Source organism: Amblyomma mixtum, chromosome 3 (genome assembly GCF_055824585.1).
Source record: "Amblyomma mixtum isolate Tamu chromosome 3, ASM5582458v1, whole genome shotgun sequence".
In the NCBI taxonomy this organism is placed as follows: domain Eukaryota; kingdom Metazoa; phylum Arthropoda; class Arachnida; order Ixodida; family Ixodidae; genus Amblyomma; species Amblyomma mixtum.
The window spans coordinates 274,821,423-274,844,749 of NC_143014.1; the positions used below are offsets into that span (position 1 = coordinate 274,821,423).

At 43.8% G+C, this 23,327-nt stretch overlaps 1 protein-coding gene across 2 annotated transcripts in view; it reads right to left on the reverse strand.

Annotated features, from left to right (window-relative positions):
- Window positions 1-6,617: 6,617 nt before the first annotated feature.
- Hs2st (Heparan sulfate 2-O-sulfotransferase) overlaps window positions 6,618-23,327 on the reverse strand; it is a 35,661-nt gene continuing 18,951 nt past the window's right edge. For both annotated transcript variants that reach the window (XM_089583551.1, XM_089583550.1), the window contains exons 6-7: window positions 17,682-17,839; window positions 6,618-11,801 (exon numbers count right to left, since the gene is read on the reverse strand). In XM_089583551.1, the coding sequence (XP_089439677.1) occupies window positions 11,578-11,801; window positions 17,682-17,839 (382 nt within the window). In that variant the 3' untranslated portion in view covers window positions 6,618-11,577. The remainder of the gene's footprint in view (window positions 11,802-17,681; window positions 17,840-23,327) is intronic.

A 23,327-nucleotide genomic window follows, 5' to 3' on the forward strand; every position in this document is an offset into this window, starting at 1 on the left:
GAAAGACGCGAATTTTCTGTGAAATAAAAAACGTCCATATATACTCATGGCCTGGGAAAATACTCAGCCTTACATCCTTCGGACGTACACCTCGTCTCTCATGCGGATATACAAAAGTGGACACTGTCCGTACGTCCGGCTGATGTACGAATACGGATATCCGAAATCGGATTGCGTTCGTACGTCCGATGGACGTCCGATCTCGGCAAAGGACGTTCGGATCTATCTCGTACGTCCGACGGATATCCGTGGTTGCTTGGGCCGTGAGACGAAGATGCTCCGGTGGCTTCAGTAGTTCCATGCTTGCCGGGACGAACGAAGCGTCGTAGCTGCTTCCACCATGTATCCCACTTCTGACACCATGTATCAGCCCCAGACAGGCTGATAAGGGACTGACAATCGACTACGAATCATCCGGGAGCGGCAATGCTGCCGCTGGGTTTATTGTGGGCGCTTATACAGGCCGTTCTCGGTTGACGCGCAACACGGTGCGCATCACGTGCCATATGCCGGCATGACCCAGCACGATACATACAGGACAGGCGCTAAAGGTGTGGATAGAATGTAAGAAACGTATTTTGTAAGAATCAAACAAAAAACCAGTCTTTCTTGCTTTGTTTCAGCTGGAAACGCATGGTCAGCCATCTTGTTTGGGACATCACTGTTATGCGGGAAAGCGCACTTGCGGAATTTTGAATATCCCCTATTGCTGGGCCACGCAAAAAGTTTCCGAGTGCCGAGTTTAGACGCTGACAAGGAAGACGTTACTTGGTAATGCAGCCTGTATTATGCAGCCTGGCTGGAAAGCGAGTGCATGGCGCTCCTACCGCAGCGTTTTGTTACTATTTATTTTATAATTATAAGCAATAATTCCAAAGAGGCTTCATGCATATCGAAAACTTAACCCCCACCCACTTCTCACCACCCCGCAACCAATTCCCCTGGCGCAGTCTCTGGCTGACCGTGCTCAAGTGAGCGGCGGCCGCTCAGTTCGACGGACTGCAGAATGACGCAGACATAACGGCGAAACCTGCCTCGAACTATGGGACTTCACTGCTTTCCATTCTTTCGTTCTGTGTGTGTGATGGCACATTAAAACCTCCGTCGCGCTTTCCATGTTCCGGATGAATGCTGCCGCACTTTCAAGACTATGCAGACAGCGGCGTCGGCCGCTAACTTCGGAACGCTGAGCGCGCCCGTTTCGTTCTTTCAAAACGCGTTTGGCAGCGCTACGATAGCTTAAAAGCGCAATAATTTTGCATTTCGTTGTTCCGCCACATTTTGATACTTGCTGACAACCAGTTATCGCTCTTTTCTTGTTTTTTTTTTGCTCTGTTACTAATGTTAGATGTTCCTTCTTTTATATTCATGTTCGAATTTTTACCACCCCCTATGTAATACCCACGTGAAGAGGGTCTTTAGGAGTACCTTGAAATAAAGTGTGTGTGTGTGCGTGCGTGCGTGTGTGTGTGTGCGTGCGCGCGCATAACGTGGGTTCTCTTTAAATGCTGGAAAAAAGAAGCACCACGTAGACGATACGTTGCTGCAGAAAACTTGATCTGCTGTTTCTTAACACCTCTGCAACTTAATTAAGGGAGCACATTTCGCCCTAATGCGGATGTTACGAATTTTGCATACTTTATCTTAACTAATTAACTTTTTAAGTGGAATTACAAAAAAACTCCGAGGAACATCACACGACGGGAACCAAAATGTCCTTGGTTTCACCCAGCTGCGTTTTTTTTTAATCCTTGGCTCGAGTCACGTGAAACGCCCTGCATAATCATGAACAGGGATACTATGCTTGTGTAGAATTCTGGGGCACTGTAGAGAACATTAAGCACGTTGTGATGGGCTGCAAAAGCTAGCCGCAGCAAAGTTTCGTTTTCCTCAATGTGCCTCTGCCGCAGCCGCCACTGTCGCATCGCTGCCCTACTGGAGTCACTGCGCGGCGGTGAATCGTAGTGAATAGGCCCCATCGCGTTACGTCGTCACGATATTGGGATCGCACGCTTCCTGCGTGCAGTGCTTCCCAAGTGACGTCACTCCCTATCACGTGGTGCGCTGCTTGGTCTCCCACTGCTCCTCGACCTGTGGCAACAAAAGTTGCTCACAGAGAGAGCTGACTAGGTCGCCGAGATCCAAGAGATCAAGGCCACCAAGCGACAGAAGGGAACCTTCCTCTTCAAATACTCAAAGTTTATTCTCTCTCTCTCTCTCTCCCTAGCACGCCTCGCGTCGGGGCGAATCTCCGAGTGTTGACCATCAAGGGAAAGCACATTGTACGGCATCTCGAGGAGCGCGGGAAGATATCTGCAGTGGCGCGTAAGAACATTCCATTAGCGGCACTGTGTGGAATGTGGAACAAGAGAGTGCCTTGTTAACACGCCACACACTATTAGTGCAGCCTCTGAGAGTGCACAGGCCACCTCGACACCAGACAAAAACGATTTCTGTAGTACAAAGTGAATGAAAGCTTCCGCGCGTTTTTTCTTTCGTGGAATACGTCAGGTCTCATCCTTTATTAGGTTAGTCGAAATATTTAAGGTAAGCTTTTCCCCAGCCCCGCGACGTACGCCATAACGAGAGGTTTTACTGCATTTTCATGTGCCTCACATAACCTCACGCTTACCTTCGACGTCACAACCACTATTTCACTGGTGAAGCCGAAGCCGAAACTACAAAAGAAATGATAAACTGTTTAAGGAGCATGGGCGACTTTTGCATGCTAATCCATGTTTACTAATGTGTTACGCATCAATCAAAAGAAAAGACAAATTATGAAACAAGAAATATGTTGCGGTTTAACTCTTCTAACCCAGTTATAGAGAGCGAGAGCTCTGTCTGGCTTGGTGAGCTAATTCTAATTCTAACGTGCATCGGCAGCCTCCGTCGCTGACCGTTTGGCCTTCCTCTCCTGATCGTACTTCCGTTGCTTCGCAAGTCTAGCTTCTCGTTGCTCCGCGGTTTCAGCGGCTCGTTCAGCTCGCGTCCTCTTCAGTACACCTTCACGACGAGCTTTACCGACTGGATGATCGGTCGAGGCTTGACGGCGATGCCGAAGAGTTAACACACCCGTTCCGGCGCGCGCCTCATCCACGGTGAAACTGATGAAGAAACCGCCGACGTAGCAACTGTTACATCTCCTAGTCACGTGGTATCACAAAGGCGAAGCCGACTAGCGCCTAGCGCGCGCAGTTGCGTCTCTCCCAGCCTGCCCTCTCCTAATCACGTGGTATCACAGCGGCGGAGCCGGCGACGAGCGGGCCCAGGTGCGCCTCTGCTTGACGAGTCACGTGGTCTGCATGCGATCCGGGGTCCCAAGGTGAAACGAGCGTCATGATTGACTATGGGAGTCTGTAAAATAGAACTTTCACTCTAAAATTTATCGCCGCTTCACCTTTAAAGGGACAGTGAGGAGAGCTCTATTAATATTTTTTATAGTAAAATCCGATAGTTAGGCATTTTATAGCTTTGCTGCCACTTGGACGGCAGCTAAAGATGCATTTATTTCTAAGAAATTTGGATTCGAAGTTGAAAAAGTTTTTCCGGCCGCTCTGATTCAAACTTGGGATTCTCTTATGAACGACACCGTGAAACATGACGTGCACAAGACGTAACGCAGACTCCGTGATGTCTGGCGGCCAGCAGTGCGGCCTAGCAACAGCCGAAAAGAAAGCTACCGCCGGCCGCATGTTGAAGGCATCTATCGGCTATTAAGGCGAAAGCCTTTAATGCCTCATACTGTCGTTAGCAGACGCGTCGGCAGCCGTGTCGACAGACGCGTCGGCAAGAGTGTCGACAGACGCGTCGGCAGATTCGTCCGCCTTTCGGCGTCACTGCTTAAAAGGCTCAAGGTTCCAGCATGAATAAAGGCGCATCTAGTGAATGCATGGGCTTCATAAGTAAAATAAAAGGAGTAAAGTCAATAAAAGGAAAATACAAAATAAAAATAAGAAAATAAACAAAAATAAAAAACAAGATAAAAATAAGATGTGAAAATAAAAATAATAAAATTAAGAAAAGGAGCAAAAAATAAATAAAGAACAAAATATGAAAGATCATATGTATTTTGGTTCTTGCTCTTTTCAACGTTACAAGAGCTTTGTTGTTAGTATGAGTGGCGTTTTTGTAATCAGGAGCTGGTATTCTGTCGATACAAGCAAACTTCAGTTTCTCCTGTGTCCCTTTAAGACGAACCATGACAAGTGACCAAATAATCGCATGAACCACTGTTGTTCTTGTTTGCAGGCAGGAATCTAGTCAGCTACTTCAATGCACTCAGAAAAAAAAAGAATGCTTAATAAGGTATTGCATACTGGTGTGGCACTCTCAAAGAGTGATAAACTAGACTTTCAAGACTGGAAAGAGGTAAGTTGAAGGAAAATTCCCCATTCCACATTACATCATCATTGGTAAGGCCTCTGTTTCCAATAGCCAGCAGCCTAATTCACAGCAAGCCAGATGCCTCATAAATAATTCAGCATTAAGTTCTCCTGAAATACACAGTAGGCAGATATTGAACAAAAAAAAAGTAAGCAATACTTCATTATGATGAGTCACCCACTAAGAAGAGATATATACTTTAAATAGATTTTACTTCACACTCTTTAGTGAATAAAGTGACTTCACAGCAGCAGTCTTCTATGAGTAACAGTGGCCAAGACTTAGAAAGGAGCAAGTTGCAAGTTGTGAACCAGCAGCACACCTTTTTGGAACATCCACTCCTTTACAACAACTGCTGAAGTAAACCAGTTCTAGAAAATGGAAACCTAATGAATACTGAAAATTGTGTACAGTGCCACACTCCAGAGACTATTGAACACCTTATTTGCGAGTGCCCGAACTACACTGATGAGAGGAGAACATTGGAAGTGACCGTGAGACAACTGGACTCTCACCCTCTCCCTGAAGAAACTCTTCTAGGCACCAGGGCAAAATGTGCTGATTGGTGGCGTGTGACGAAGGCCGTGCTCAAGTTTTTATGCGAAACAGGCCTGGATACCCGTCTGTGAGTGCCTGTGCACTACCTACATGGTTTACATAGTTTACACTGTTTACATTTGTGTTTCCATGGAGCCCCTACTCTAGTATGCGCTAATGACATGTGTCAGTGTGTGTGTTCAAGACATGAGTTTCACATGCGTCTACTCACCGTGATGAGAGTGCCAGCCAGTGTGTGTGCATGTGGACATCACCCGTGAAACTAATTGTATTATGTCATCATCAACCTTCATTCACACTTTCCCTTTCCTCCCCTTCCCTTTCCCCAGTGTGGCGTAGCAGGCCAGGCCTTGTTACCACTGGCCAACCTCTCCTCCTTTTCCTCTCATTAAACTTCCTTTCTCTCTCTCTCTCTCTCCCTACAAGGGATGCAGCATAAAGCAACATACATCATTTCAAATTTTAGCCATTTTAAACAAGTGCAACGAATTTGAAAACTTGACTTCAGCAATACAGAATAGTATTGCCGCGAATCTTTGTAGTGTTTGTTCATTCTTCAAAGCTTCAAACGCCTTCTTCAAATGCAACTTTATCGGCAGAGCTGATTCTACGTTGTTCCAGAATGTTGTAGCAACTTTGCACGCTATATCACGGAAGTTCGCTATCAGCTTCGCTATCAGAGCTGTGGGCATGCTTGTTGCTTTCACCGCCGCCAAGTCATTCATTCCATTCTGGGTGCAGGTCAGCCCAATAAACAGTTGTCTTTTAGAACTTTTGGCTGTTTTCCTCACTGCTTCGACTGCCGTCACTACTATGTGACAATATGACTGTTTGATGCTTGTCATTCACTTTAACAAGCCAGACATCCTTCCATGCAATGATGGCAACCACACAATTGACATTAGGTTGTGAGCAGCAGCAATGAATCCCTAAATTTTCCAAAATGCCTTTCAGTTGAAAGGATGTTTTGAAGAATAGTATTTCAGACAATGACAGGCCACTGAAAACACTATGAAACATAAAAAAAGAAACAAGACCTAAGGAACTTTAAAATCCGTAAAAATTGTGTGCTCACTCCTCCCAGTGAGAGATAGTGAATAAGAGCTTTTTATGAGTGGACTACACACAGCAGAAATGACAAAACGTAATGCAATATAATTACCGTTTCTTTCCCGACCTCATAAAAAGAGACCATACTGGACATTAACCTGTGTACAGCCACAGATATCCCCGAGGAACAACATCATGGTAGCACCCCTATGTGAAAGTAGAAGATGAAAACTTGATTTGAACACACAGCTATTCCACCAAGGCTAGAGAGCATGGCCAGCATTTTATTGCATTGCACTGCACAAAGTCAACACCACAGTTGGTTTCATTCCCAACTATTATATGATGGACTAGAGCCACCTTCATAGCTTTAGTGTCCCAGCGAGGAATTAGCATTTTTGTTACTGCTAGGTTGCTTCCATAACTCCCCTCCCTCCTGCATGCATCTGCTAGCTGAAAATACATTGGATGGATCCTACTCCAACAACACAGTTTTTAATTCTACACAACTGCAACCTTGTCTCACTGAGTTGCTTTTGTATTTAAAACTGCGCGAACAAAACAAGGACCTAGCAAGAACACAGAAACACACACAAGCGCAGACCAACTAGCCCGCCAGAAGATGCTTTTGAGTTGCTTTATTGCCAGTGATTGCAGTGAGAATAAGGTAAATGCTTGTGAATCATTCAACTTCAGCAGAGGTTGGCTCTGGAATCCCGCCTTGCTTATTAATGCAGCAAGCAGTCCAGTGTCAAAAATTCACCAAAATAACCAATGAGTCATGAGTCCAAAGCAAGTTTTACCCGTGTTTTTTTTTTCTTGAAGAAGGAAAAGCATTTCAGAGTGATCAGTCACAGCTCAAGTACTCTCCAAAAGTGACGTAAAATATCAAAATGAGGTCACCAATGATAACAAAAATGCCCCATTTCATTATTATGGCTATGAACAATATAAATGAGGTAACAGATTAGGATAGTGCATTAGGAAAATGCACCAGGGCAGTTAGGATGAAAATGCATTAAAATAAACAGCAATTAGTGCCACACCCTTGTAAGAATTTCACAGCTAGGGCTGATCACTTTGCATAAATAGACAAACTTAAATATGCAGCATGACACAAGGTTGTAGAATTGAACTGCCACCGTATTAACCCTTCCAGGTGCCACTTGCCCTTGCAGTTAAAAACAAATATTCTTTCATCTAAAAAGTACAAACAGGCCTCAATAAAGCCAATTCATCAGTTTGGCAATTGGCAATGCAAAACACCAGTTTATTTTTTTCACACATGCACAAAATTTCCTGGGAAATTTCAGCATCTAAATACCAGATATCTGGTGAACACTCAAGGGCCCGTGAAATCACTCAGTCCAGAAAGATGCACATGATGCAAGAAATTAAAAAAGTATACATATTTATATTATTACTGGTGGCAAAATTTGTTTTCATGAAAATGGCGGAAAACATGTACCAAGCTCACAATTTTGAGGGATAATATTTACTGTGTTTGCTCTTCAGCAATAAAAAGTGCCCTATTGCAATAAGAAGGATTCTAAATTAACCTGAAACAAAAATTGGTGCTAGGTGTAGCCCATTATCAGAAAAAGCAGCGAGTTCGCTATATACATAACTATGTGCACAGCACCTTAAAGGGTTAAAAGACCAAGTACGTGGCACGCATTTTTATGAAACCTACATGCAAAATGTTTTCATGTGCAACTGTAAGGCTTTGAACTATTATCCCAAGTCAAACACTTTAAGAAAACACTGGGCTGCAGAAGCAGCGCACAGGCTCTGCACAGAATGACAAATCATGTGCAGCAGCACAATGTACCCTGAAAACATGCTGCTGTGAAAGCAGGGCAATTATAACATTGACAAATAGTTAACTTGACATGCAGGGACTGTTTCAAAAGTACAGCACTGCAGCAACATCTGGCATTCCTCCCAAAACAAAGTTTTCAGAGTCAGTTGATCACACCCCTTTCATGTTACTATGTCATCACTGAAAAAACATAATAGCAGCCAGCATGAAGAGTGCAGCAAGCCGAAATACGAGCCTTTGCGATGCAAAGCTTCAGAAAAGCAATGCATGGCACTTCCCATACCTCATTTGTCCCATTTATCATTTTCCACTCGAAACCGACCAATGCATTTTTTTCATTTCTCATCAGCAACTATAAAGCAAGAACACACAGAGTATGGCAAATGGCAGTTTGAACATGATTGCTGTCGTGCAGCAACTGTTTTTGGGCTCCTACCTTCTGCGATCAAAAAAAACGAAAAAGAAAGCTGGAGGTAGCCTATGAATAGACGCCATAAAATTTCATGCGGTGAATGACATGAAAGAGGAAAATTAAAGATGAACAAATATTAATTTGATATTTGAACTGAGTGAAAACTGCTGTGCTATCTGATTAAAATTTTAAATCTTAGTATATTTATAATTGTGAATAATTTAATGCAACGAATAACAAATCCCAGCAGCATAAGTCCAATCCAAGACTAGAATACTGAATATCTTTGGAACAATAGTACCAGTTTTGCATACTAATGCTTCTCTTCACTCTTTCCACATGGAAATACGCAGCAGTACAACTGCAGTAAGCAGCACTGAAATGTACGACTCATCATGATTAGCATGACTGAAAATCTGCTTGCCCTTATAGCTATTGTTGCTTGCCATTTAGCAGTGAAAGTGTCCTGACAACAATATTGAAACTTACCTATCTTGCCTGTAACACTGTTCATTCGTGCCAAAATAGACAAAGACCTTTGACAACCCTTCACAGCGCTATGCTTAAATTGGCTGGTTCAAAAGTCTTGTGCACAGACTGGCCTCCTGACATTTATTTGGAGTAAAAATGGGTTGTGCAAAGAAAATGCGCCCGCTCGCGCAAAAAATTTTGCCTTGTCAGTGCACAAGACACATGCAAAAATGCATTACGCAGGTTGCCCTTTATGGGTGTTTCCAGTTTGTTTCTAGTGCTTTATTTTCAAAGCTGTGTGTTGTTGCTGCAGTAGCGTTTGTGCATTCTGTTGCTCCTCAAGGGCTCCAGTAAATGAAGTTCCATTCACTACCATGGATCTCAAGTTTGTGCTCGCATGGTTTCTGTCATAAGCAACTTCTTGTGCGTCTTCTGGTGTGATGAAAGCAGCTCGTGTTTTCACAATACTTGCAGTTTGTGCACTGCAATTCCCTGCAAGATCAACCTATGCCTCAGGGCACACTTCTCGAACAAAAAAAAAAAGAAATAACTAGGTACTCCTAGTATTTACCGCAGACTACTTTGTCGCACATTTACTGCGATGTATTTAATGTACATAAAATTATTCAGAAACATATTCGGAGAAAATGAGAAAGTGAAATGTCATGGCTGCAGCCATTGATGTACGTTTGTTGCATTTTGTTTTTGACCTAAGCAACCTTACAGACAACCAACAGGTGGTGCTCACTAAGCACCACAAATCTAAAATAATTTATTGAGCAAACGTTGACCTCGAAAACAAATAAATGGACTTCCTGTTGATGTAAGCTGCTGCTTATTCCGTTTCTTGGCATTCAATAACCACTCCGGCATTCAACCTTCCTTGAAAAATTTGATTTAACTGGCTAAGTGCATGAAACATAGTTCTCTGCAGTGATAACTCTATCTACCAAATTTATAAGTGAGAAGCCTGTTAAGAAGCTGAAACAGAAATGAGCTCGCAGCAAGGCATAACTTGACTCCATAAACTAACAACAAAAAATTTCTTTCATCTCTGCGACTTCAGAACATTTCTGACAGTTTGCAGCAAACAACATATAACACACAAAAATGCAAAGCAAGTCCGTGCCTTGCTGCTCAGTGCTAACAAAAAATTGTGCGTATCAGGACTAAAAATACCTTGCATATTCAACTTAGCACAGCCTATGTACAAATACTACAAGGCTTAGCTTGCAAGCTAAGAACACGTCTCTTATGAAAATGGTAAACAGTATGCTGTAGTAAATGCCAGGAATGTAAAGATATCTAAACGAAACAACAATGTGATGACGTTCATTTGCCATAAAACCTTGGCATCGACATTACTCAACATACCAATATACAGTCTGCAAGCAATGTACCAGAGGATAAATATCCCCTTGAAGCAAGCATACAAGTAATGTGGACGTGCATGCACATTAATCCATGTTAAAAAAAAAAAAAGTGAACAAAAGTGCCACAGTTCAGTTTCTATGCATGTCTCTGAAAACACAACACTGCTTAATGAAGCAAAAAAGACACTTCAAAGCATTTCTGTGTCTCTAGCTGCATAAAAACACAAGGCTCCAGCCACTGAACATTCATCACTGCTTTAGCCAGAACTAAACAATGCACAGGTGCGGATAAAAGCACATGGAGCACGCCACCTCATTCCAACGTTTCCCACGCCTTGCCTAATCGAAACTGCCAGCTGTGGTATGCTGGTAGCAGATACTAGTGCTCACTCTCATACAGAAACAATGTTTCCCTACTTTCTATAGGAAAGGCGTGATTGCGCTTAGAAGCAAAAAGCGAGCTGCATTCATTTATGTCCGCACCTGTACAAGCACCATCAGAAGTGACCAAAACATGATTGTGACATCAAAGTGCCCTGATGCATTGTGTAGAAATTAGCACGCATACTATGCCTTGTGCCTGTGTTTGAGCGTTTCAGTGCCATATTAGTTGGGCAAACCAACCTGCACACTTCTGAATTTGATGACCTGGGTGATAGTGCATTTTGATCACAGGACCATGTTCTGCTTACTTTTGGCCTGAGTGGTACAGTGACCTCCATCAACCTCTACTCTACTAGAAGCTACATCAAATATGTCCGCTTGGAACCAGGACTACCAAGGGGATGGCAAGACTACTGGCCTGGTTTTTCCCACAGTGGCACTGGATTCAGTCACAATAAGCAATTAAGCAGACCTGACTTCTTGCTGCAGCTCAAAAGCATAGACTGAAATGGAGAAGCCAAGTGGATCACAGCACTGCCACAGTCTGGCAACATACTCCTTCAATAACAACGGATAACACGTATCAGATATCTTTGGCCAGCAAAAGGCAGGCCAAAGAGTCATATTTCTCCATGTTTCCCTTGTAAGCAGGCCACTGCCCTGATTGGCTTTCACTTTCCAGAACTCTTTCCATGAAACCAGGAACTGGTCGACAGAAAGAATCATGCGTTTCATCACGACGATGATCAGACTGCTTCAGGCACAAAAAAATGGTTGTCAAAGCATGAGCTCTTAGCTCAATATGTGAAGCTGCAAGGTTAGTCATCAGTGTAAAATTCCCAAAAAGTCTGCAACAATGTTGCCAGTGTCTTAAAACAAATTCCTTTCTCAAACCATATACATACACTAAAAGGCCAATGCAAATGTATGCTTCTCATTATGTCTAGCACCAAGAGCTTTTGGTCAGAGCTTTGGTACTTGCCTACTGTGTTCCATTTGAACTTGGCTTTTGAATAAAAGATATGTCAGGTATTTGCACACCCCCGGTAAAATATGGCTCAATGAAAACTGTCCACCCAGCACAGTTTGACTCCAATTCAGGCAAAGTGCGCTACCCCTGATCACTTGGGACGGATCTTTTCATAAAAGAACTGCTGACCAAGTTCCGTTAGCTGCCCATCTCGCGTAGCCACCAATGTCCGCTTCTTGGCAAACTCAAACTGTTCAGCTGCGAATTCGTAGAACTCGTTTTCCATTTGCCAGATCGGTGACTGCTTGAAGTGTTCCACAGTCTCCTCGCTCGGCTGCACTTTGTTGAAGGTTTTTCTGAGGTGTGACCTTTTCCCTGCATTCAGAAACAAAGTAATTGACCAAAGGTTTCTTGCAAATAGTGCTACAAAAATAGCACCTGAAGGAGAATGCTAAGCTAGTTGGTAATTAGACTAGCAAGACAATTACTACTGCAAAAAACGTGGACTAAGAAAAGAGAGCAATTGGACATTTCATTCAGTTTGGTTATACAGGGTGTTCAGGCTAACTTTAGCCAAGGGTTAAAAATGTGGTAGGCCAGGGAAACCAATTACTTACAGCTACCAGCCGGCTTGCGCATCTAGGCAGTTTTTTGTATTGCTATTACGTATTATTTAAGATAATTTTTCTAAAGGCGTAAATATTGACTTTAGGCAGCAGATGTGAATAGCAAAGTTGGAGAGCACCTTTAGAAAGCCCTATTCCATTCATTTGCAATTAAGAAAGCCTCACGTGTATCTTTTTTCCCCGAGCTCCAAAGAAAGCCCGCAAAACACAACAAAAAATTACGTGACTAGCGCATTCGCGCCCCACGATTGTGCTGCTCTCAAACGTGGCTTGAGTGAACGAAATAAGCTGCTGGTATGGCGCGACGACCCCACTGCGCCGGCAGGCCGATATGTCAATTATTCAAGTTTTATTCAAGTTTTATTCGTTTTATTTTTACTTATCTTGTTTTGCCTCTCAATGACGAATAAAACTCGTCGCATTTGTGTTTGCCACCTTTGGCCATTTCATTGCGTTCACAATGCCGGTGCATTCGCTGTAACTTGCACCGTCGCGCTTGCAGAGTGGCTCGTGCGGGCACCGCAACTACCATTGACATATCGGCCTGCCGGCGCAGTGGGGTCGTCGCGCCATACCAGCAGCTTATTTCGTTCACTCAAGCCACGTTTGAGAGCAGCACAATCGTGGGGCGCGAATCCGCTAGTCACGTGATTTTTTTGTATTTCACGGGCTTTCTTTGGAGCTCAGGAAAAAAAGATACATGTAAGGCTTTCTAATTGCAAATGAATGGAACGGGGGTTTCTGAAGGTGCTCTCCAACTTTGCTATTCACATCCATCTGCTGTCTAAAGTTAATATTTACGCCTTTAGAAAAATTCTCTAATTAATTAAACTAATTAATTAATTGCAAAACAAAAAATTGCCTATGATGCGCAGGCAGGTTGTGAGGAGTATGTATGAGGTTTCCCTGGCCTACTTCAAACATTTTATTTTTTAACCCTTGGCTAAAGTTAGCCTGGACACCCTGTATATCAGTGTGACAACACCTACTTCGTTAAAGACCAAAAACACGAAGTAACACAGGCTTCTAAATGCTCTCCCCCTCCGTACCCCTCCACTTGCCAATGCACCTTTGAACACAGTTTCTCCCTTGCCACCCTCCTCACAGACACAATTCGGTCAGTGCACTACCTGTCAACATCCCTGCATAACAAAATGCAGCAGTGAGCAGCAGCCCGGGATGTTGACAATGGTGAATTTTAATGACATAAGGGCAGGTTTGGCCGAACAGCATCATAGCGCAGGGTATTTTCATTACACAATGGGTACCCAACAGCACTGGGGATCAAACCCCACACCTCCCACTGCGGTAGTAGGCAGGGAGGCAGAAGCATCCTACCAGCGCCTCTGATTGCGTTGCAACACCATCTATCAGATGCTGCATCATGAAGAAGCATTAGTTTCATGATGAAGTTAGCGCCAAAAACGAGGACTAAAGTAGGATAGAAGACACAACACGAGCGCTTTTTTCGCAACTAAAACTTTAATGGAAGAACACATGACATATATACCCATCTCGTGAAGTAAATCAAAAAGAAACATACATGATATCGTCAAGATAAACCTTAAAGGGCGATACATCTGAAGAGTGCTGAGGGTGCAAAAGGTACATAAAAAGGTGCAAGAACAGGAAACTTCATGGTCACAATCACGAAGGGCAAACCAAAATACCCAAAAAACCCAAAAAAGGAGGGAAAAGGAAATGATACTAATTCCGCGTGTGATCCAGGTATGCCAGCTCCTTTGCTGTTAAAGAAATGGATGGTGCGCTTATGCATGAATTTCCCTGTCGCGAAATATAAAAAGCCTCGGTAATTTCGCGCTGGAGGCGTTCTTTATGATGTGACAGAATTTCAGCCTGCGCATAAAGGGGATTGCATTTTTTCTTGCACACTGGCCCACATTCCGGCACACAATTCGGCTTACACTCTTTACATCCTTGGCAATGGTCAACCAAATGCGAGGACTTCGACCCAGAGAGCGATTTCTCGTGTTCTTTTAGCCGCACGTTTACACAACGCCCTGTTTGACCTTAGCATTAGTTGTTTGCTTTTATCACCAGAGTTGGCTGTTCTCCCTTTTTACTCTGCGACCAAAATGATCATTGACACATTGGCCTGTCTGGCTAATGTAGCATTTTCCATGTCACAATGGAATTCTGTACACCACATTAGTCAAATTCACAAAGCGTGCAATGCTTTTTTTTAGCAAAGCATTCCTCTAGTCACTCTCATCCCTTCGTCTATGGTCCTTTGCACTCGTCATAACTTCTCGCAGTACCCTCAAGCTTTCAATTCAGAACTATTCAACACAGTGGGCTTACTTCAAATGCCATTAAAGCACCAGTAACAAAATAGTGCTTCTACTTCTAATTATACCAAGCAATTCTACTCTTGACCGTTTCACACTGAGGAACACTGCACAGCGTCTTAACCAGGGTGAGTTATCATGGACAACTACGATTTTAACCGAAAACTCCAGCAATTTCATTGTTTGCTTTGGCATCTCAGCCAAGCAATGGTCCGAGCATATCTTGCTGTGCTAATTTTGCTATTTTGACTGCTCCTGGACTTACCACTGTCTCCTTTCGCTGCTTCAAGAGTGTTTTTTGCTCTCAAAACTTCTTTCTGAAAGCCTCTTGTCATGTCAGCACTGTGCTAATCACTACTGTTTTTATTCCTTCTGTTCAAGCTTCCACCTTCTGGTTGCCTTTTACAAACCTTTACACCTCTGCAGAGACTTCCTTTACCATCAGTTTATGCGTGTCAATGTCACCGTTACCGATGTGTTGATGCCCAATGTTTACACTGACTGCAATTTGCTCACAGAGTTTTCGGATTTCACTTTTTGTTACATTCAAAGCATAGTGCCTTTCATTCAGCACATCGCCACCTCTGTATGCTCACCACGATAAAAAAACACCACTGCCGTACACGTCTGCTGGGTTGCACATGTAAAAGGTGGCAGCTGGCCACGCTTAATAAACATTCACTAGGTAGCACAGTGCTTGTCATGTGTATATGTAGTGCCCTTCATTTTCAGGTAAAACTTAATACTGCCCAATATTTGCACCTTGAACACAGAGTTAAACCCGAGCAGGTATCCTCGCTTACCTCCTGGGAAGGACCACAGCTGCCAGAGCAAGGGGCAGTATGGACCAAATGTGACCCAGAGATGATGTTTTGTACTCTACCTGTTGATACAGTTGTACTTTGTTCTGGTTTTACGATTTCCTGATTGAACTCCGATTCATTTATATCATAAACCAGCAGTTATCCTACATACGGTTAAAATGAATACGACTGTTCGTATTATAATTTGCCAGGGAAAAAAGCTGAAAGCACCATACAAAAAGCAGCGCATAATTTGAACTTAGCAGTTTATTCATTTATTTGTTGATGACTTTAAACCTATTTTACCAGTTTCTATCTAAGCCGCGGCCTAGATAGTTCAACATAATTTCGAAAGATGCACACTAAAAGCCAGTAGAAAGAACACGGGCACTGACCTGGCCTCTCACTGACATATTTGTACTGAGCACTGCCCACGATGAGGACGGACTGCTCCAAAGCTCTTGTGTGTTTCAAATGACTGCTCTCGTGCTGAATGTTTTTAAGTACACGCAGAGCTGTCAGAAAATTGCACACCAGTGCACAAGTTTGATGTCGCTGAAAACTACGGCCACCTTAGTAAAATATTTACAGCTCAGAGCTCGTTTTGGTCGACTAATACAGCATTCCAACATTTTTTTGTGTTTCTTTTTCCATTTCACGAAGTTGGCAGCCAAACCAATGCACACGAGCAAATATGGGATAGTATACCTTTGTTGCTGCATATTTGATTATGATGCCCATAATATTCAATTCAAGAGGGGTGTCTTTTTACTTCCATTTTCACTAAAAATAAAACTCGTTAAATTCAAGTAAATATGGTATATCATTAAATGTCTCACATCAAAATGAGTAATCATGTTTACTTATAGCTGCCGCAGTGGCTGAGTGGTTATGGTGCTCGAATGTTGACCCGAAATACGCGGGTTCGATCCTGGCCGCAGCAGTCACATTCCATCGAAATGCTAGAGGCCCGCATACTATGGGACGTCAGCGCATGTTAAAGAACCCTAGATAGTCGAAATTATCCAGAGCCCATAGCTACAGTGTCCCTCCTAGCCAGAGTCGCTTTGGGATATTAAACCCCATAAACCCATACCACATTTACTCACCCCAAACTTGGCACTATGATCAGTACTGTATTTACACGATTGCAAGCTGACGCCACCCCCCACTCAATCTTCATTTTAACAAAGTTTTTGCTGAACTGACTACTAGTCCTAATAGTTCTGCTGCCGTCACAGCTGCTGCGGACCCACAGCACGTACAACGACATTGCGTGGAACAGCTGCGCACAGTTTTCAGGGATGCTCACTTTAAACGTCTGTTTGGAAAGCTTCATCTCTAGCCCGGAAACCTTCCTGACTTAGGCCCACGAAAACCTCGGCGATAGGAGCCACATACGAAAATTTAGACCTGCCGGTGTCGCAACTGCCGCACTTCTCAGCTACGTCGAATTTCCGGCTTGGCGCATGCTTGCGGTGTTTGAGAGCAAACTCCTAGCCGTGTAGCTATTAAGATACTTGCCCGTCGTGCTAAAATAGCAACTCGGCAGCAGCACACGAAAGCCACAACTCCGATGAACAAACACGCTACCACAGATCCCAGGCCTTTGACAGCCACAAAAAAACTGGAGCTGGTGATGCTGATGCCGATATGGATAGCAAAAGCTCGCGGCAGAGGAAAAAGTTGATGATGATGATGAGCTTGGCCTCGGGTGCCATCCGTGGGCGGCCCCAGGAAGCTCCTGTGCGCGTGTGTGGCCTCTGCGATCAAGTGCCCGCTGCTTGCAGCCGGAGGTGATTGCGGAGGCCACAGCACGTGCATTTCGAAAGCTATTCCTGCGTGGGTCGTGGAAAGTTTGGGTGCAGCCCATACACAGATCTTTTTTTTTTAAATACTTCCTTCGGGAAAACAGGGTGCGGCCCGTACACAGGTGCGTTTATGCGGTATGTTCAATTTTGCGAGTCGAAAAATTTCCGGAAATTTTGCCTGCGTAATAAGTGCACCCCGAACTCTGAGCCGGATTTTCTGGAAAAAAAAGTGCGCCTTTATGCAAGTGAATAAGGCATTTACTTACATTTGCTTGCAAAGATTACCTGAATAAACCTTGAATTACTGAATGGACTTTCAGAAACCTGATTGATACCTGATACAGATTGCAAATAGCACCTAATTACTGCCCCCTCCCCCACCTGCAATCTGTTACAAAAAAAAACATCAAAAGGAAGGGCTCCATGTATGCGTGTGGGTTCTCTATTTTTCTGCACTAGCCAAGCTTTAAGTATAAATTTTCTACAAGAATAAACAACAGCAATAAAAACACACTGCGATACAAGATTAATTTTTCTTCACATTTTTTACCCTCAAAGCCAGCAATTTACTCACTTTACCTTATACGAGATCAACTATTTCACCCAAGAGACAAACTTATGATCACAAACTCAGTGTTGTAACAACAAAGGTCTACTGCTCCATTGTTTTTTACACAAACTGGTCCCATACAGTGTTTTCACCCACCTGAGAGAAATTTGCTGGTGGCTCCTTTGAAGATGCGGGGAAAAGAAACCTCCAGCATGGCCACAAATTCTTGCAGTTGTTCTGTAAGCCCAACAAGGAAATAATGGTTCACCAGGTTGTGTTTCGCTTGCTCCAGGGCCCACGGATTTCCTGGAATCCTGAAAGAGAATCAACAAGAGTTTCTTGATTTATTTTTTTTACTAGCAGGAACATGCGACACTAAAGCACAAAAGTAATACGCAGTATAACAAAAAACAAATGTACAGTCAAACCAATTTATCGTGAATAAAGCACTCTTTATTTTCCAAGCGCACTTTTTCTTCAAGTAACGCTCCTCTCCCAGTCTGTATATGAAGGTGGCTTTGCGGTGAGAGAAATAGGCCGAGATGTGTTCAACCTGCGGCATGAATGCACGGTTCACAAGCAGATGGTTTATACTAGGAAGAGAACATTCTGAGTGGCGTGGCTGACACGGACAATTTATCAAGTGCAGCACATTTCCCAACACCACCCGCCAATGAAGCGGACCGCGGCGCTACTGCGAAGATACAGTGCGTGGGTGTGCATTTCGCTGCAGACAAACCTCTCCTCCCCTAGCCATCTACATGCAGTGGTGATGAACGACGGCACGCACGGCATGCACCACTCTGGAGCCATCTATGAGCGAGCGACGGTACTTTCCTCTGCTCGGCAACACCGGTCTCAAGGAAAGCGTGCTCGATGTCCTCCCCTCCCCTCGTTCCCCTCACGCTTGGTTGCACCAACGGCGACGGCAACGCGACTCAACCCACAAATGAACGCACAAGAGCTGTGCTCTAAAAGCAGTGAGTTCACTGTGCGCGCAATGATGTACAAAGCGTCTGAAAGGGTTAATAATTCTGACGCAAGGAATCTGCTAAAATGCAAGTCATTTTTTTGCGTGACATCAAGGAATGCAGTAAGGAAAAATGATCACTCAGCCTATCATATAAGTTGAGTTATGGGTCTATGAAGTTGCGACTTCAGAAATGAGACGAAAAGTTTGCGTTCCTGTTTCTGAAATGCCACCTTCAAAACTCCATAACTCAACTTCTATGATAGGCAGGGTGATAATGTTACCTTTATTGCATTCCTTCATGTCACGGGAAAAAAAAAATGATGTATTGAAGCAAGTTCCTAGCAGCTCTCGGGAAAAAGCCTCATAACAATGCACAAGTGCACAAGCACTAGTTTTATATGAAACTAAATGGCATATTTGGAATCTACACGCAAAAATATGTTCCCTGAATATTTCATTACGATATTTAAAAAAATTTTTTAAGCCCAGCTGCCCTCATCAAACCCGCATGACCATATAATAAGTCGGTGTCTCCTGAAGTAGAATATGCAGAATCCAAGAGGATGTGGCAGTCTTCCTGCACCACAGTGAGACTGGTGGCAAAGCAGGTGTTTGAAACTACAATAAGCACGTGGATGTTTGCTCCAAAAGAGTCCTGTCTGGTAGTACAGTGGCAAAGCTTATGGTTGTCAGTACTGTGCTGCTACCGTAGTGTGGTACTGTTGCAACCGGTCATTCTGCTCGGGTGCTTTCTCACCACCACGCTTTTCATTACCGGGATGCAGCCGTACTTTGTGCTGCCATGGCAGCAAGCTCGAGGGAAGGGCCAGCGCTCTTTTTGCATTGATGCATGAGATAACATGGCAGGCGACAGAGACCACAGTTTTCTTTGTTTGCAAATCCGTTCGAAGGAGCTTGGGCACATATGCTACTCAAGATGAAGCAGCGCACAGCACAGGGCATACTATCAAGAATGTAGTGCATTCGCATCTGAACTCCACAGTGCCAAAGCACCTGTCAAAGTGGTTTAAAAATTCCAGGGCTCATGCCCACATTGACACTAGTGCTGCAGCAGACTGCTGAAAAATTCGTTTTCATTTCTGATGCATACAATTTCACCACTAGTACTAAGCGGCTATACAGGAGAGGAGAGCCCACATATATCCAATTATTGTTTACATCAAACAGAACATTCCCATGAAAATCCAATGCCAAAGTATTGCACTACTGTTCGTATAGAACTCGCTTGCGTTCACCAGAACATTCGATATATCGAACTGTGCGCCACGACCCTTAAGTTCCGGTTCTTCTAACAGTGCTCTTCGAACCCTTGCCACATGTGGAGACGGATCGACTGAACGGCCTCGGGCGGCTGCTGACATTGCTGGAACCGCATGAAGAGGTGAACGTGAGGACTTCAGGGTGACCTCCGGTCTTCTGTGCACATTTTGCATGCCCCATCACTTTCATGCGGTGAAGCCAATCTAACTAAGTTCTTGCGATGGCCCTTGCCTGGCATGCTTCGCTAGTGAAGTCGTTGCTGAAGCCAATTGTACCTTAGTTTTGATGATATTATAGCACTCAGAGTTTACCGGTTACATCGGTTATTATAGCACTCAGAGTTTACATCTTATGACAGGCAGTGGCTAGTTCCAAACCACCATCTGCCGCAGATTCGATGCGAAGCAGGTTAGGCGTAGAAATGCCTAGCAAGCAATGCGCTCCTGGCATGCCAATGGGTAGCATGTCGCCGCATGAATGCACCAAGCGTGGGTGCAATGTATTCTTGCTTCTACATTATACAAAAGCTTTTATATTTCCATTTTTTGTACATCGAATTATTGATGTATCCAACTATTTCACGATTTCCTTTGAATTCGATATATCCAGGTTCTACTGCAATGCTTGAAGGACCATTATAGCGCTACAGCAAAGGTTATCTTAAGATAAAGCTAGAATGTGCTCAGAGAGCACTATGAAGAAATGACCCCAAAGTAAGAAAAGCCCATAACATCAAGGTTTTTTTTTGTGTGTGTCAAGAGAGAGATAAATCTTTATTTCATCATAAGGTGGGTTATGGGATAGGGACTTGAACGATGGGTGGTCTTCCTATGTCCAGGATCCCAATGGAGTTTTTCACTGCTTCGGCAAGAAATTGCTTTTACAGTTAGAAAGTGCTCCGTCAGTAACAAGCCTGGCACACATTGAAGTGACAAGTTCTTAAATGGTTGGACTAAATTTTGCGCCCATGGCCGATGTGTTTGTTTGAGAGAAGAAACTTCATAAATGTTTCCCATATTCTGTTGTAACCTGTATGAACTTCCTCCACCTATGTTCAAGCTTTATCACTACTGAGAATAAAAACAGAAAGAGCTCACATAGTGTCACATCACTCAGCCACAGCAATTATGACAGCCACCATCACAAAGAAACAAAGAAACTGGGCTTTTTCGCAGTGTGGAACTAATGGAAGTCTGATAATGCGAAACAGAATAAACTGGATACTGTAAATGTTAAATGCCATAGGCGTCGGTTTCTAGCAAAAAGAACGGTGTTATGTGTCACATGTTGACACATGAACCTCAATACTAAAGTCTGTCACTATGGCTTACCACTCTGCTTGTCATCTACATGCAAAACCTCAAAAGAAAATGATACTTGGCATAAACATAAGGCAGAACTTCTCTCAAGGTAAAAAAGATTCATAGCTCCATTATGCCTCCTTCTCGTGTTAACACAGCACTTATCACCAAGCCCTCATACATGTGATTTAATATATTCAATTTTAAGTAAAAAGGTTACATGAAAAGCTCGATGCTGAATTGTGAAGGAAGCATGGTGGAACGACAGAAATCTTTTCACAGAGGGGAAAACTTTTTTTTCTACTTTGCACAAAGTTTCATCTAGATATGACATGATGCCCTTTGCTGGCAGCCACAAACGTCAATCAAAGTAGCAAGCTCCAGCAGTGAAAACTAGATCGTGAATCACGCTGCGATTCATTACTGATCTTTAAAGGGACCATGGAACAATATTTACAGTAGACTCCCGTTAAGACAAACTCGGTTAAGATGAATCCTCGGATAAGATGAACAACTGAGACCAATTTAGTTCGTTCCCCACAGGGCTCAATGCTTAAAAAATCAGCTTAAGGCAAACTATTTCGCATGTGATTCGGTGAAGACAAACTTACACAGTGACTGCAAACCCTGCGAACCCCCTGAGGATACACCATGAGGTGATAGAGTACTGTACATGATGTGATGATGCTGGGGTTTTTAGCACAAGGGCATTTAAAGGGACACTGAGGAGAAATTGAAGTTGGCTTGTATCGACAGAATACCAGCTCCTGATTACAAAAACGCCACTCATACTGACAACAAAGCTCTTGTAACGTAGAAAAGAGCAAGAACCAAAATACAGGTAACGCCGCCACAGGCCAAACTCGCAAGTACAAGCGTGATGAGATCATAGGACAAAACAGTGTTGCTAGAACGAATGGTTCTAGCAACACCAGGAACCGAGAAACCATGCATCACTGAGGCGCAGCCAATGCATGCGCAAATCTCCTTGACGTCGCCAGATGGCGCCACGTGCCCGGCTGCTACGCGCGCTCCTGAAGCATCGGGACAAATCAGCGCCTGTTTTCCGGCGGTAGGCGGGCTCCCGGTATTCCGCTAGCGGTAACAAGGTACACGGTATGCTAAAGGTGCCTATTTGCGAGAACTTCGTTGACGACTTCGAGAACGAGATCCATCGTAACGCTGGCAAAACGCCAGTGCAAACGTAATCGAAACGACTGTAGCGACGGCCGCAATAGCCGATAGATGCCTTCAACGTGCGGCCGGCGGTAGCTTTCTTTTCGGCTGCTGCTAGGCCGCACTGCTGGCAGCCAGAAATCACGGAGTCTGCGTTACGTCATGTGCACGTCATGTTTCGCGTCTCTTAGTCCTGTGTCGTCATAGACGAATCCCAAGTTTGAATCAGAGCGGCGGGAAAAACTTTTTCAACTTCGAATCCAAATTTCTTAGAAATAAATGCATCTTTCGCTGCCGGCCAAGTGGCAACAAAGACATGACATGCTGAACTATCGGATTTTACTATAAAAAAAATATTAATAGTGCTCTCCTCAGTGTCCCTTTAAGGCCAAAGAGCACCAAACACAAGGTTTCTGGTTGGCTCAGGCTAAAATATGTACAACACAAGTTAAAATCAACACCGAGTGTATAGGGCCTACGAGTAATGAACATGTGCTTGATTATAGTGTGTCAGAAGGGTATATGTCAGGTGGAATGGCCTGAAGTGGTGTATTGCGCCTCAAAGTACTGCACATGACATATAGAGGTTGTAGGCTATGATCCCACTGGCAGCATGTGGCTGTCTTTTCATCTACTTTCTGAAGAACGACCTTTCTGAAATGATCACAAGATAACTTCCCTCTGTACTCAACACCACCGTAAACAATTACTACAATCCCCTATATTTCCATTTGTTTAAATAGGCTTTTTTTTTCATAAGTATAGGGTGATATCTTTATAAGCCCTTCTCTCCCTATTCTTATTTGCTGAAAGCATAGCAAGTCTCAGTTCTAGCAGTTTTGACGCCACAGTTGGCATACAAGACTTCTCACGCAGCTACCACTTTCCGTGAACCCTTCGGCCATGCTCCATGTGGCACTTGCAGTATAACAGGGCTTTCAAAAGCAGAAGGAGAAAGAGCCACTGCCACAGCTCGGTTTGTAGCCCACTGCAAGCTTCATGCAGAAGTCTTGGGTTTGTATAACACTAGCCGCAATTGGCCATCTTTTCTTCCACTTCTGCTAACTACCT